At 34.7% G+C, this 16,790-nt stretch overlaps 1 protein-coding gene across 1 annotated transcript; it reads left to right on the top strand.

Annotated features, from left to right (window-relative positions):
• Window positions 1-21: 21 nt before the first annotated feature.
• On the top strand, window positions 22-8,323 carry eIF3h (eukaryotic translation initiation factor 3 subunit h). The gene is given in 7 exon segments (XM_069828219.1): window positions 22-178; window positions 299-452; window positions 618-671; window positions 674-784; window positions 1,412-1,661; window positions 4,612-4,747; window positions 7,763-8,323. Coding segments are annotated over 7 exon segments (1,014 nt in total). The 5' UTR covers window positions 22-100; the 3' UTR covers window positions 7,994-8,323.
• The last annotated feature ends 8,467 nt before the right edge of the window (window positions 8,324-16,790 follow it).

The raw sequence follows: 16,790 nt of genomic DNA, 5'->3' as shown, positions 1-16,790 counted from the left end.
CAGTTTGTTCACGGCGATCCTGAGAGTTACCAACACTGCTCCAGGGTGAAGTGACTCGAGTACATGCAAGGCAGAAGTAGTGTCCTTAAAGGTTAATAGAATGGCGAGTGGACGTGGTTCATCACGGCGAGTGCCTGATAATGAATCTTCTATTGCTTATGTTCAAATGGATGGCTTGGTAAGTAGTGTTATTATCGAATTTCAGTTTCTTTAACTTGGTTGCGATGAATGAATTCATAAAAGAAATTGGTAGGCGTATGTTTGTCGACAAGTGTTTGATGTAAAGGTTATGTTCCAGGCTGTTATGAAAATGATTAAACATAGTCATGAAGAATCGACGGGGAATATGGAAGTTGCACAAGGAGCTCTATTAGGTTTAGTTGTCGAAAACTGCCTAGAAATTACCAACTGCTTTCCATTTCCCAAGCATAATGATGAAAGTATGGATGAAGGTATGTGTCCATATATCGTCGCCATATGCTGATGTATGTCATTTGAATGTAACACAAATCATTTAATTCTCTGCACAGAATGCAGAAGTTCTATAGTAATAATGTGAATCTACTGTTAACTGTTGTGTGTTTATCAGTGTAAAATGTTCTACTTTATTCTTTCAGAGGAATACCAGCTGGCAATGATGCGTCGGTTACGTAGAGTTAATGTCGATCATTTCATGTCGGTTGGTATCAGAGTGCAGATGTTGGAAACTTTCTTAGCCTTCCGTTGCTGGAATCACAGTATCATTATCAAACATCAATTGAAGAATCTGTTGTTGTAATTTATGGTGAGCCAATATGAAATTAAGGGTAATTGTGCAGAACAGGGATAAGTTTCAGAACACGGATTCCTTCCTTTCCTCTCTTACTTCAAAATTCCAACCTTGTGCACACAAAATAAATTATTGGCGCATTCAACAAACACATTCAAATCTGCTCTATTTAGTATTTTAAGATATAATGGTCAGTGAGGAATCCGTATACTGAAATTGTCTCACATGTGTAGTATTATGTGAAAGAATAGGTTATGTTAGGTGAGGTGCGTAATGTTATATGAGAAAGACTAAGTTAAAATAGGTATGCAGTATTATGTGAAAGATTAGATTCATATCACATTCCATGCACGTCAATCTCCACAGTTGGTGACACTGAAAATCCCATCATTTCCTTCCTCATATTACGTCACATTAAGGAAATATTGCCATCATCTTCATTCACGCACATCGAATTTGGCATATAAGTAGGGTATGTATTTGGGGCGGGCTGGATGGGCGTGGCATCCAACTCTTCTAGAGATCACATCCAATTTCCACTCCTCCATACTACACATCCTAGCTACTCTCAAGGTATTTTAGGAATGTTTTCTAGTAGTGCATACCCAGACATGTACCTAATCTATATTTTTCCATCTATAGATACTCAGAAAACAGCTCGAGGTTTCCTGACAGTCAAGGCATATCGCTTGACACCACAGGCTATACAGATGTATAAAGACAATGAATTTACTCCAGAAGCATTACGTAACCTCAAAATCGGATATGAAAGTTTGTTCATAGAGGTGCCTATTGTCATCAAGAATTCCCATCTTACGAACATAATGTTGTCTGAATTAGCAGAAATGGTTCCAGAAGAAGACGGAACAAAATTTTTGGACTTAGGAACAGCGTAAGTATTTTAATTATTATATATTTGATCTATGTTTTGTGTTTACAGAAAACATGTTTTAATCAAATTATAATCCTCGCTGATTTTTTTCTTTTAAGTTTATTTATACACACTTTAATATTTGTAGTCATATTGCTTGTGTAGGATCTTTGGTATATCAATGGGCTGTTTTTACTATTGTTGAGTTCCTGCCCTGATCACATATAACAGATTGCTCAGCCTAAAGCCCTGTTCAGACACAACAGCAAACTTGACATTTTACTTGCACATGTAAAACATTGCAAGTAAGGAGCTTGTGAACTGTAAAACTGAGCGAGTTTTAGAACTGAATAAAGACAACACTGAATTGGAGGCATTCAGTTCTAATAATTGCTCAGTTTTACAGTCCGCATGTTCCTTCTTACTTGCAACTTTTTGCACGTGCAAGTAAAACGTCAAGTAAGCTGTTGTGTCTGGACTGGACTTAATGCACTTTCAAGATAACAACTTCGATCATTTTCACTATGCTGCCATCTTGCGAATGCAAAAGAAGTCACGTTATAACCCTGATAGAATTGCATGGAGTAATAGCTTGCACAGTAGGCTACTTCCATCTAGAGGTAATTAACAAAAAAATTCATTTTCGACACTGGAGATCCTAGTAGTTGTTCTGTTTTATATGTTGCCATTTCGTAACATGGGAATGACCAATCTGATCTACATTTAAATAAGTGCACTTCATACACTGAGAAGAGGAATTATATTTAGGAATTATTATAGATTAGCATTTACGTTGGAATAAACAAATGATTTTGTGTGTAAAAGTATAAGAAAGACAATTTATAAATTCATAATACTTCGAAATTTTATCACTAAGGAGGCATTGAGAATAATATTTTTAGCTTTAGTACAATCATTAATACAATATGGTATAATAAGTTGGGGTGGAGTAGCATCATCTGTACTTAATCCATTAATTTTATTACACAGAAGATTAATAAAAATTTGTCTGACCAAAAATATGGATTAATTACCCAACAAATTTAATTTATACAGATTTTAAAGTATTAACTATTGAAGAAATTTATAAATATAGTTTACTAACTTACTACCACAGAAATCAAATAAAACATAAATCTAATCAACATGAATATCGTACTCGAAGACAAAAGTCTACTTTCCCATTAATTGAGCCTAAATGTCATACAAGAGCAGCTCTTAAACATGGTGCTAGTTTCGGCCCAAGACTCTATAATAAAATTATAAACCCTTTTCCAAATTTGAAATATTTTAAAATTGAAGCTTTTAAAAAAGAAATTTATAAAATTATTCATGATAGCCTATTTAATATTAACAAATGTTTGTATTTTCTTACCCTTTATTTCTGTCGACTATATTAATGTTTTTATTGAATACCGGTATCACTGAATTCTGTCTGATTGTCAGTTTATGTGTTTTTTCTCTCTCTCTCTCTTTTTTTTTTTTTTTTTTTTTTTTTTTTTTTTTTTTTTTTTTTTTTTTTGGTTTGAATTAAGTTACTTACTCTATTTAGTAAACTGTCCTTGTAAATTTTATGTTGTATTATTGGCTAAGACCACACTGTACACCAGCCTGGCTCTTACAGTAGTGGCTAGATACATTATATATATACTCATTACTGGTGGAATCAAAACAACTCCAATAGATTCTATGAGATTCCTCACTAATATTAACAGCATCAAAATGACAATAGAAGAAAAAGCACACTGATTCAATATGAAAAACTTATCAGATTACCAGGTAACAATTGGCATTCATACAGTCCTCTCTGTAGATTGAAAACTCAAAAAAGTTTCATATCCATTGTTCAAGAATTAAAACAGAAAATCAGTATCCCGAATTTAAAAGAAAACTTACAAATTAAACCAAACCCTCTATTAAATATAGAATATAATCTAAATTTAACACAAGAAATACTGAAATCAGAAGTAAACACTGAAATAATGAAACAATTGTCTTTAGAGACAATTAATATTAGGTACCCTCCACAAAACTGGCTTCATTTATACATCGATGGATCCTTGATCTCCAGAGAACAAGGTGCCGGTGCAGGTGTTACGTGCTGTTTCTTCTAACTTTATAGATCTCTTGGATATGGAACAACAAGTTTTGATGGTGAAATCATTGCAATAAGTGAATGTCTCAGGAATCTTCTATGCCACATCAATAAATTTAGGAATGCAGTTATATTGTCAGACTCCAAAGCAGCTATTCTGTCAATCGTCTCTAAACACACACCTTCATCTCAAACAGCAGAAATAACTAAAATGCTCTCTCAATTAATATCACTCAATAAAAGAAATGTATCCAATGGATACCATCCCATTGTGGAATCCTGGGAAACGAGAATGCAGATGCTTTAGCAAAGAAGGGCAGCACTGCTACTTACAGACCTGTTACTAAATCTACGTATTACTCTGTGAAGAGATTTATTAAATCTACATACTTAGACTTCAACAAACAAAATTTGATAACTCAATCCCAAGGGAAAAAATGGAACTCTCTGCATCAAAATCCACAGTTAATTCCCGATTTACCACGAAAATCGTCTGTAGCTGCATTTAGATTGGCAACAGGCCATGACTGTTTGGCCAAGCATCTGCATAGAATTGGAATATATCAGTCCCCTAACTGCCCATTGTGCAACTCAAACCAAGAAATGGATTCGGAACACCTCAAAATCTGTGCTTCAGTGGCTAGTCATGATAATATCTTTGAAAAATATTGGAGTGCAAGAGGTCAAATGACTTTATTGTCAAATGCCTGGCATTAGAAAACAACAACATATATAATTATAATTTGTACTCGCTAGCTAGCTAGTTAAATAAATAAAAATATCCATATCACATTTGCACCCAGTTCATAGACTGAAAGAACTGGCAGTTAGTAGATTATTACTAGCTACGACTATTGTCATATTCTTTTTGTTTAGGTCTGTGCTAGAAGGTCAACTTCGCTGCCTTATGGACCGTGTCGATGAATTAAACCAGGAAGCCATTAAATTCAACCGCTACCAGCAGCAAGTCATCCGCCAACAGCAAGATAAACATAGATTCTTGCAAAAACGAGTAAGATGTATATTTTTGTTTAGGATTAAAATTCTCAGTAGCCTCTTACCCTGTCATCAAAGGGTAATCAGTTTTGTCTTAAATATTCTTCTCCTTCAAAAACGGGTATTTTCACATTATAAGGCAAGCAAATGCCATGGATAATGAACTCCAAATATAGTAAAATAGGAAATAGCAGTTAACATATTTTGCAGTGAATGCAAAACAGCATAGTCTTGTTTTTACATACATATAAAAATGTATTTATTAATATTTGCTGTGTTATTCTAGCTGAAAGATTTTGAGTCTTGAGTATATACTCAGCAACACGAGGAAACTAAGCTGTAGAGTGAATGTTTCATTAAATTCTAAATTTATACTCCGCTTCTCTTTCTTCTTTCAGAGTCTTGTGTGAAATTTTTTCTCCTCCTCTCCATTGCTCTCATTGTCGTCCTTTCAGATGTTCATTAGAATTGTTTTGCTGTAGTGGTCTCTGCTCTAGTTTGACGTGTTTCATAATGTGTAACAACATTCTTGTTAATTTTAAATTTCCAGAGTTAAAAGGATATTTAAATGATTTAATATATGAAATATAAACGTGCAGAATATTTCATATGTTGAGTTTATTGTGCTTGTACAGAGTGGCCCAAAAAAAAAAAGGGTAACCGAAATACTTCAACATTTTGTACACAATGATAGGTCTCTCGTACAGCTATGTGTTTTACTTGTCTTACACCATTGTGTACAGCATGTTCTATATGGTTTATCATCCTAGCGACAATAGCATCACACTTATCCACTGTGAAACTGTGAAAAACCATTTTGATGTTTGCATGAAGCTCGTCTAGACCAGTGTTTTTCAACCTTTTTGAACATGTGGCACACTAAAGGTGTAATTTAAAATCCTGCGACATATCCATAATCTAAACCAGTGGTACCCAACCAGGGGGAATTTTGAGGATTTTAGGAGGGAATGTATTTACTAAATGTTGGCTTGTGCTGCATTCGCTCTTGTGAACTCGCATTTTTTTACTATACTTTTCACTCAACTTTTCCGATATTTGGTACAACTACCTTTACTATTTTCATTTTCTCGTGACGCACTAGTTGAAAATGGCTGGTCTAGACTTTGTGGAATGGGTATGAAGCACTGTTCTTTCAGTATCCCCCACAAAAATGCATCATACGACGACAAATCAGTACTTCGTGAAGGATATTGAAAATCGGTAATTTCCTAGAAAACGGGCAAAATCCAATATGGCTAACGAAAACTATCAAAAACGGTCTGCCAACTATGAAGTTCAAATGCCACCAAACATCACAAAATCAAAGATGGAAAATCAAACATATTCATATTTTTAAAGAACAAGCTATTCAAAAAAATGAAAATATGTTTAATTTTCCATCTTTGATTTTTTTGGTGTTTGGTGGCATTCGAACGTCATAGTTGGCAGTATTTTTCTGGCAGTTTTTCGTCCGTACTTTACCCCAGAAATCACTAAAAACAAAACATAATAATTTATCACCTTATCAAACAAAATTCAATCCTCATTGACGTCTTCAACAACAACCACTTCACTTCCAGTATATGACACAGACTTCAACGCAGTCTAAACTTAAACCATGCAGACAACAAAAGAACTAAACCAACACTTTGTCTCACAGTCAACTGCGCATAATTAAACCATGTATTTACACAAAATGAAATTCTCTTCAAACACTTATTACACCTTAACCTATACGAAAAATTCAGTAAATAATTCCTTGAAACCACAGAAACACGGTTTTCTCATCAACAATCGACACAATTCCTTTTCACCAGTAAAAGAACTAAACCAAAATCGACACAAAATTTAATACTCTGTTCTATGTTCACACCTTTCACAAAGATCATAAAATGACAAACTTTCAATAGCTTTAGCCATCAGACAAAATATAGGCTAACACCACTCACGTCAAACAACCAAGAACAACTGACAACGTCATTACCCATTCAAACTTACGAAAATTCTAGAACAAATGACAACTATAACCCATCAAATCGAAAGAAAATCACAAAAATCATAAAATGACAAACTTTCAATATCTTTAGCCATCAGACACAACATAGGCTAACACCACTCACATCAAACAACCAAGAACAACTGACAACGTCATTACCCATTCAAACTTACGAAAATTCTAGAACAAATGACAACTATAACCCATCAAATCGAAAGAAAATCACAAAAATCATAAAATGACAAACTTTCAATATCTTTAGCCATCAGACACAACATAGGCTAACACCACTCAAATCAAACAACCAAGAACAACTGACAACGTCATTACCCATTCAAACTTACGAAAATTCTAGAGCAAATGACAACTATAACCCATCAAATCGAAAGAAAATCACAAAAATCATAAAATGACAAACTTTCAATAACTTTAGCTATCAGACACAATATTAGGCTAACACCACTCAAGTCAAATAACCAAGAACAACTGACGTCATTACCCATTCAAAATTACGAAAATTCTAGAACAAATGACAATTATAACCAATCAAATCGAAAGAAAATCACGACACCTAGTATAAAAACCTAGGACTAACATATAAAAGTCACTAAAAAAATCACTAACATTTAACTCTAAAATAAAAAGTTGATAATACTTACTACATTCAACCAGGTGCCCATCTTCTATGAAATTACCGGAAAATCGAATTGTCTAGAAATCAGCCGAATGGGAAACAGCTGTTGTAGTAGGTGCCCATTCCCATGATCAGTGTGGGAGGTCGCCCCATCTTGTTTAAACACTTGCTTGTGCATATCAAGGTTTTTCAGTGCATAACATGTATTCAGATCCCCCTGAAAACATTCACTGACTTACTCCTTGCACACTTCTGATGTGACGTTTTTAATGTTATACATCACATACTATTTTCGATTACCTTTTTATTCGGCTACCCTGTATAATAGCGAGATTTTTGATAAGGTGATTTACTGGTAAATACAATTTAAGAAAATGCTAATAACAGTTTCTTCCAAACAGTCTCAAGAGAATGCAGCTCGACAGGCAAAGGATGAACCTCTATTGCCAGAAGAAGATCTGAACAAGTTGTTCCGCCCCATTCCTGTGCCCCATCGTCTCAATCCAATGATTGTGTCTGGCCAGATCAACACTTACAGCCAGCATATTTCACAGTTCTGCTCCCAGTCATTGGCGAAGTTGTATATCACTCAAGCTTTGCAAACTGCTAAAGAGGGTAAATCTGCTCCTTGAAAGAGACAGTGGAGAAAAACTATCTGTCATGGAAGTTCTTGCTTGTCCTTGCCTAATAATATAACACAACACACAACATTTTTATTATCTCTAGGTAAGAGGAGCTTATTGATTGGTATTGTTAAACTCGGTTTAAATTTTGATTGTTCTTAATGATGAAAATAATTTAATGAACTCAAATTATAGAATGAGCTGTATGATATGTAATTGCAGAAACATTAAATATATCATAAGAAATGTTTGTCTTAATTTGGAGTGCTCATTAACATTGTACTGTTAGACAAGGGATAAACTGTATACATGATTGGAAAATAAAAATTCTTGAACAAATGTGTTTTTTTTTTACTAACCTGTCAGGTGGTGACAGGCTTTTTTCTCGTTGCCAAACTTTCAGAACGGCCCCGAGGTTCACTCAGCCTCCTATAAAATTGAGTACCGGGGATAAAAGGCGGTCAGAGCGTGGTGCCGACCACACCATCTCATTCTAGTGCCGAGGTCATGGAAAGCATGGGGCTCTACCTCCATGCCCCCCCAAGTGCCTTCATGGCATGTTACGGGGATACCTTTACCTTTTAACCTGTAGGCTACATTGTTAAGGGAGTGGTGAGTGCTATTTCCTTTTTCTCGAGCCTTCATTAATCCTGGTGACATGTAGACCAGCGACGTCAAGGTCAAGAGCAAGTAGACAGTTCTGTGTGCGATCAAGCGCTCACTGGTTGCAATGGATCTATTCTCCAGGCAGCAGCAGAGAATAAAAGGGGGTGAGCAAAGTAAACTCTATTGGTCTGTCACTGCAAGATGAATTAAACTGTTTTTAAATAATATATAACGTGTTACATTTATATAAAACAACAAGAAATCAGAACATGTTTTGTAGAGTGTACGTCTCTTATAATTAAATGCAATGAATTATAAAATAGTAGGCTACAATAAACAGTAAACACAGCTTCTCCTTAACTTATATAGTTTCTGATAACTGTTCAGTCAACTGTCCAAAGATAGAACTGAACCTCATAAGTGACATTGATAAGGTATCACTCATGAGGGAACTAATCCATGAAATAATAGGGTAGGATGGTCGGTTCCTTTTCCCCTCTATTGCATACATCACTGACTTGTAACATATTACACTAATGAGACTTCAGATGTACTGTGAGGTCACAAAGTGGGCGTATGCCCCCATGTATTCTTATTTCACATACTTCGTGAATATTGAATGTTTACATAAGTACCATGATAACCATGCAATTTATAAACAAACATGGCTGACCAGAGTCCATTCACCAATGAACAAAGATCAGTGACAGCAGTTTGGCTTCATGAAAGACGTCATACCAACAACATCATGGAAACAATGAAGATGAAATTTCGAGACTGCTCTGATGTGGAACCACCAGAGAAAGCAACAGTGTTGGGGTGAGAAAAACGTGCATTCGCAATGGGTAGTGTAAAGGACCATTCCAGAAGTGGAAGGCCGACAACAAGGAGGGAAACATGTCACACTGTTGAGGCATCAGTGAAATGGTCTCCCATGAAATCCACTCAAAAAAGATCTGCAGAGCTTGGTATTCCTCGTTCGACCATGATGAAACACATGAAAGTTGATTTAAACCTCAAGCATTTCCGTCCATTCCACGCCAATGAATTAAGCAATGCTGATATGGATGCATGTAGAATGCTTCTTAAAACATTCTGTATGCAACGTTCCTCTGATACTGCCCTCTTCACAGACAAATGTGCTATCTACCGGAGCATGCATTCACAAAACATCATCTTTTGAGATAAAGAAAACCCATTCTTTTATAAAGAAGTGAAGAGAAATCCAGCTGGACTGAATGCAACACATTTTCGGCCCTTTCTTCTTCCTAGGTTCCGTTAATGGGCCAGCCTACTTAATGAATGTTTGGTGCCACAATTGCAACAAGCTGGTATCAAAGACATTGTGGTCCTGCAACAAGACGGAGCACCGACAAACTTCACATTGCAAGTGCACTGATACCTGAATACGACCTTTCCCAAGCGGTGGATTGGAAGAGAATCTCCAGATGATCAAACTCCTTTTGCCTGGCCTCCACGAAGTCCGGACCTCATCCACTTTGTATTTTCTCTGAAATCACATATTTCTTCAAGCAAGAAATTTTAATCAAATAAATTATCTTCATCCAGGTCAAGTCCATCTATATTTAACGAAAAATAATGGATTGTTTCTTCAAATTTTTCTCTTTCTGGAGGACATCTGAGCAATATACATTCCATAGATACTGTTATCTTTTTTGTGAATGAATACCCCAAGTACTGATATACAGTAGCGTGCAAATTAATCTGAACACAACATATTTTCACATTTTCTGTCATTGTTGGCCTCATAGCTGCTCATACTGCTTTAATTGACATCTGTAGTATGTGTAATTCCACTGTTGAAGGTCTGTCATTATTTTTTTTTTATAATATGTGACATTTTGCCTGTCGTTTTGTATTTATAAGCATTTCAGTTGTGTTGAAGACTTAATACTGCAATCCTGTGTAGATTCTGTCGTCTTCACAAATGGATACAACTCCACGAAAACGGTCTAAAATTATAACATTAGCAGAGCATTCTTCTATGACACAGAGGCAAATTGCTGCAGAATGTCACATCGGTTTGGCTACTGTTAATTCGATCATAAAACGATACAGGGAGACTGGATCCATCACACCCAGAAAAAAGGAAACTGGCCAGAAAAGGAAGACTTCACCTGCAGATGATCGTTTTAATTGTCAGGAAAAGTAAATTAAATCCTAGACTAACTGATGTCGACTTAACCCGCGAGTTAATGGCTACCACTGGGGCGAATATTCAACGTCACAACAGTGCGGCATAGGCTTTTGGAAGCTGGACGAAGGGCTCGTAAGCCTATTAAGAAGCAACTGCTAACCCCTGTTATGTGCAAAAAACGCTTAATGCGGGCAAAATTACATCAACACTGGACAGTGAATGACTGGAAGAATGTACTTTTTTCCGATGAGTCTCATTTCGAGGTCCACGGCCACTGTGTTTCTTACGTACAGAAAGGATCCGAAAAAGTAACAGCAGCTCATCTCCAATAAGCACCCAAATACCCCCCTAAAGTAATGTATTGGGGTTCTTTTACACATGAAGGGCTTGGAGCATTAATACCTATCAAGGGAATGATGAATTCTGACAAATATATTCACTTATTGGAAACCAGAATCGTACCCAAGCTGCAAAAATCATTTCCAGATGGCAGAGATGTGTTCCAACAAGACCTGGCACCATGCCATACGTCTCGAAAACTACAGAATTCTTCAACAAGAAGAATATTCAGGTACTCCCCTGGCCAGGCAACTCACCCGACATCAACCCCACTGAGAACTTGTGGTCAATTTGCAAAAGAAGAATGCAAAAAATGGATTGTTCTACAAAGGAGAAGATGATTTCTGCCCTCATTGGTGTATGGTTTCGCGATGAATAAATGAATATTTGTGGGAAATTAGTGGAATCCATGCCAAATTGTCTCAGAGCTGTTATTAGGAACAAGGGAGGCCACATAGATTACTGAGGTATGTCTTAGATCCTTTTTTTATCCCGTTTGAGTGTTTTTGCATAAGTAATTACGTTATTCGGATTAATTTGCACGCTACTGTATTCAATAGTATTTTTTCAAAATTATAATAACACTGAACATCGGGGGATATCTGGGGAAAATTATTTAATCTGGGATACAAATTTTGTTTGGGGACAAAATGCAAATTCTGGGACTGACCCTGGAAAACGGGAAAGTCTGGTAATCTTAACTTAGTGGGTTTATATAATTTGTACCATTTGTGTCATTTCAATTACTCGAAAATCAAAAACAATATTTAATCTTAAATGAATATGATATTTAGTGGATTTAATGACAAAGGATGGGGCAATGTGATACAGGTAACAGTTTTACAAGATGTGATTTTATATAAAAAATAATACACTTACTTGTAAAAACATAATATTTAATAACTTTCTGGCATAGCCAATACAATGGAGTTTCAGGACCGGTTGTGTAATGCTTGCAAGAGGCTTGAGGATCAGAGGTTTAAGCTTGTACTGTATGCAATGTAGATAGGAGGAAATTGGTCTCAAAAATATTACTTCCTCATGGTATTGAATACTTGCCAGCAATAATCAAATTTAATATTTATAAGAAAACTTCTTTATATGATCAAAATGCAAAATAGTTCTCATATATATACACGTTACTGGATGCAATAACTATTTTATCAATCTATTATTACACACACTTAACTCTTTTTACATTAAACATACCATAAATACCCGTGCTTTTTCCATGATTTTTACTCTATAACTAGGAAAAACGATTATTATAAACAATTACAGGTAGCAGTATGGAGATAATAACAATGATGTATTATAATTTTGTTACAATTCGTTATAAAAAGGGACAGAGAATAGTTTCAACTGAAAGGAAACAAGCATGACATTTTGACCTATTTTCCTGGAATGAATCACAAACTAGGCCTATTAATAAGCCTATAACAGAGCTGTAATCACAGTACAAAACTGTTTCATATACTGAATATCTGTTAGTGATGCATGATTTTTTTTAATATATTAAAAATAAAACGTAGAATTATTTTGAATATGCACATTAACTATTTTTTCAATATTAGTTTATACGAGCATTCTTATATTTTTATATTTAGCCTACTCAACAAATTAAGTCAGTGAGGGCACTAAACATGCAATCTGAAAACTTAAAGTTACCTCTTCTACTGAGAAGTAGTTGTCTGAAGTGAAAACTAGAGATACCAAAGTAAAGAAAATTACTTTTCTTCCACATTCATTCAAACTACTAATTTATGTAAGTCATTCAATATGGTACTGGATTGTGAGAAGAAACTTGCTGCTTTTAATAGAACCTAAATGTAATCTGCTTCGAATAATCCAACAATGTCAGGCTTTTTACCTGCTGCATTTAACTGTTCATGCAAACACATGACCTGTAATAATGATGTGACGGATTCAATTTTTGCAATGAGACTGGATGTTTCGTTGTGTCGAAGTATGCACAGCGAGCTTATTGCGTATTTCAGGCAAGAATGAGAGGCAACGTAAATAAACTCTCTATTTTTCTTAACCAAAGCACTTGACAGTCATCTGTAACTATTACCTGTTTAGCAAACATAATATGCTAAAGCATAGTATACAGAAAATGTACGCACTTTCTACAAGAAACCACGAAAAGAAACTTAAAATCATATTAAGAAACATTTATTTGAAATGGTAATTATGACCAGCAACCCTATAAACATTTCGCATTTCAACTAGAATTAATATGAATATTGAATAATGTGCGATATTATGCATAGAATATCTAAACAAATGGTGAAAACCTATGGAAGAATTTAACTGCTTTCAATGGTTGAAGCTGGAGCACATAAAAAACATAAAATATGATGACCTATTGACATGCATTGAATTCTTACATTCTAAAAATGTCACTATTCATGATTCTAAGCCATTTTATCAATTTTATTCTGCAATGTACAAAGATATACCAATCAAGTTAATTTGGACAAAGATTTAAGTTTAGATAAACAATGGTGCAAATTCTTCAATTCCAATAGTTCTGCGAGCACTGAAACTTTCTCAGAACTCTTAAAAATATTTAAATTCTATTTATTTACCCCAAGTCATAATGGAAGTGCTGAGAGAGTATTTTCCCTAATATCTCCTCAATGGATAAAAGAACGAAATCGCATGCTAACGGAGATACTCAAAGGTATCATCATGGTGAAATGTAATTTCAAGGACATGTTCTGTGAACAGCTCCATAGTTATTTGTTACAAGATATAAGTTTGTCTCTTCAGGCTCTTGTGCACAAAGTGGGCTCCACCGATAAGTAGGGTACAGATGTAATACTGATCCAGCAACTAGTGAGAAAACTAACTACAGTTAGCCATCGCTTTCATCTTTAATTTTGTTCATACCAATTTTTAAAAAGTCCTCCTTTTTTCAGCAATGTCCTCTTATTTTAGATTCCATATTCTCCTATAAAATTTCTTCTCATGGTAACCCTACTGCTCTAGCAATCTAGTCATTCCTTTAACAGGTAAAGGTGCAAAGGCAAAATAATTTTTTTATATCATATACATTTAAAAACATTTTCTACAATTATAATGAGAAATCTGGTTGTTTACAGCAATGACCAATGGTCGTGTTTGTTACATTCCCACTTTGACCCCTTTCTTTACTTTGCTTCTCATGTTGGCTGAAACAGATTTTACGCTCGCAAACTCTCCATATAATGAATGCATCACATGTTCTACTGGCAAATAATGGCCATCTGTACTGTACCGGTACTAAAGTTTACATAAGTAGTGTTTATGAGAGAAAATATGATACTACAAAACATTTAAAATAAACTGAACAAGAACGTAAATTAGCAGAATCAATGTGAACTTTCAAATATCTAATCACTATGGTTCAGATAAAGTAACTGTATCAGAATAGGAATCCTTGGTCCGTGCGTTTTATTTACAAACATTAACTGCTCCCCACCTCCTACCTAAAACATCAGTGAATGGACAGTACAGCCCTAGTTAATGTTTGTAAACAAAATGCACGGACCAAGGATGCCTATCCTGACACAGTACTTTATGCAAACCGTACTAATCACATACAGTATTGTTTTCAATTCTAAACATCGAGCAATTTCAGAAAATAATTTGAACTTTGTATTTCCATTAAAAATGATAACTCGACTATTCTGGTATTACATTTGCAAAAGACGGGAAGAAAGTAAAAATGACTGACTAGTTAATAGATCAAAATAAATAAATTACAAATTATAATTTAAAATAATTTAAACAAATTTTCAACAGATCAACAGATTTCAACTGTATCAAAATTCATAATATGCATTTTCAAAACTTATAAAGATATTGACAAATTAATGAAGTCAGATCATAAGAGTCTTTGCGTCAGTTCTGATTTTGTTCTAATAACACAGGTTGTCAAGTGTTAATGTGCCAAATTTCATTCGGAAATACCCAGCTCTTATTTTTATTGTTATGACAATTAACTATGTATTGTAAAATGGATATTTATCTGTTGTAGGCACAACTGTTTTTCTCTTCATTATTATGCCCTAATGGATTTAGCATTCAGTTATTCCTATTCAATAAGTTAGTATTGATGCTTTTATGAGTTACATAGCTGGAACGGATGGCACATGAATTTCACTACATACACCTAGCAAATATATATTGAGTTAGAACATAAAGAAAGAATTCTAGATGCAAGTCTCCGAAAATTTTTAATTATATGTTGTTCAGAAATAATGATTTCACCTTCATCTCTATGCACATTTTTTCGGCGATGTCAATCTTATATAATTCTTAAGCAAAAATTGTATCTACCGGTAATATAAAACTACGTCGGTTTTACTTTTTTCTGGACGAATAATACATCTATTTTCTGCAATGTACCTCTCCATTGCTTTCTTTTCCATGATACTTGGAGTTAAGGGGGAAGAGGAAATTGCTGGCCACACACAATTACCATTACTTAAAAAAAGTGTTCCATATTCATCTCCTTTCTACATTTTGATACAACATTTATGCACTAAAAATATAATCGAATATAATTTACAGATGTCTGAATGATTTACTTTGTCTCTTGCGTGTCAAGCAGTATTAAGCTGCTGCATGAGTTACACCATACAGCTACAAGAAATTCTTTACAATTGGCATTTTTGACAAATCCTTGAATTGAGTCTTGCGTTTCAGTTTATTAACAAATCCTATGCATGTTGTTTATCAAATCCTATGCTTGTTGTTTATCAAATTCTTATGTAAAATCCCTCAAAATATATATTTTTAATAAAGGTGCTTCACACAAAACTGTGAATTTTTACCATTTCTTGTTCCTCATACTAATTTAACTAATTCTAGAAAGCTAGGCTTTTGCGATGTGTTACAGAGAAATGCAGGTACATGATGACAATGGTTTTCAAGGATTGGACACATTGAAAGTCATGCTACATTTCAAACTTAACTTGCTTATTTGTATTACAGGCGAACCTTCAATACATACAATATATTTAACTAAAATAAGTTATAAATGTCATACTAAATATAAAAAGCAATATCAGAATGATATTTATGATTTTCACAGTCATTAGTTTAACAAGAATAGCCTATATTTTCATTCGTGTTTTGAAAAATGTTTCTCTCCTCCCTCCCCCACCATGTTTCGCAACTACTGACAGGTTTCATCATCAGAATTTATCTATTGAGTCTGTTATATTAGCCAAGATCCTGATAACTAACCTGTATATAGTTTCGAAATGCTAAAGATATAATTTTCCAAAAAAACCCAAAATCTTCTTCTCATTGACAAAATGTTGTTACTGATGTAAAACTTGAGGCAATTATGACTGTATGACAAATTTCGGTTACACATTGTTTTATATTCTTTTTTTAACTATAGGTGGTCCAAAAGTCCCGCTTCATATGCTAGATTACAATATTTTTTCAATGTGATGGCCATCAGTATCAAAATACAACTGTAGGTGCTCATCCATGTCTCGCAGGATACGAGTCACCAGTCTGACGAAAAAGCATGACACTCAGAAGCAATTCGCTCACGCAGATGTTGTTTGTCCCTAACTTTCTCAGTGTACACTTTTCGTTTGAGGTAGCCCCATATTGCAAAATTTATTGGAATCAATTCTGGGAATTGGGGAACCCATTCCATGTGTATCCTCTGGCCAACCCATTGTACTGGAATTTTGG

This window comes from Periplaneta americana, chromosome 6 (assembly GCF_040183065.1).
Source record: "Periplaneta americana isolate PAMFEO1 chromosome 6, P.americana_PAMFEO1_priV1, whole genome shotgun sequence".
Lineage (NCBI taxonomy): Eukaryota > Metazoa > Arthropoda > Insecta > Blattodea > Blattidae > Periplaneta > Periplaneta americana.
This window is presented reverse-complemented; position numbering and strand designations above follow the sequence as displayed.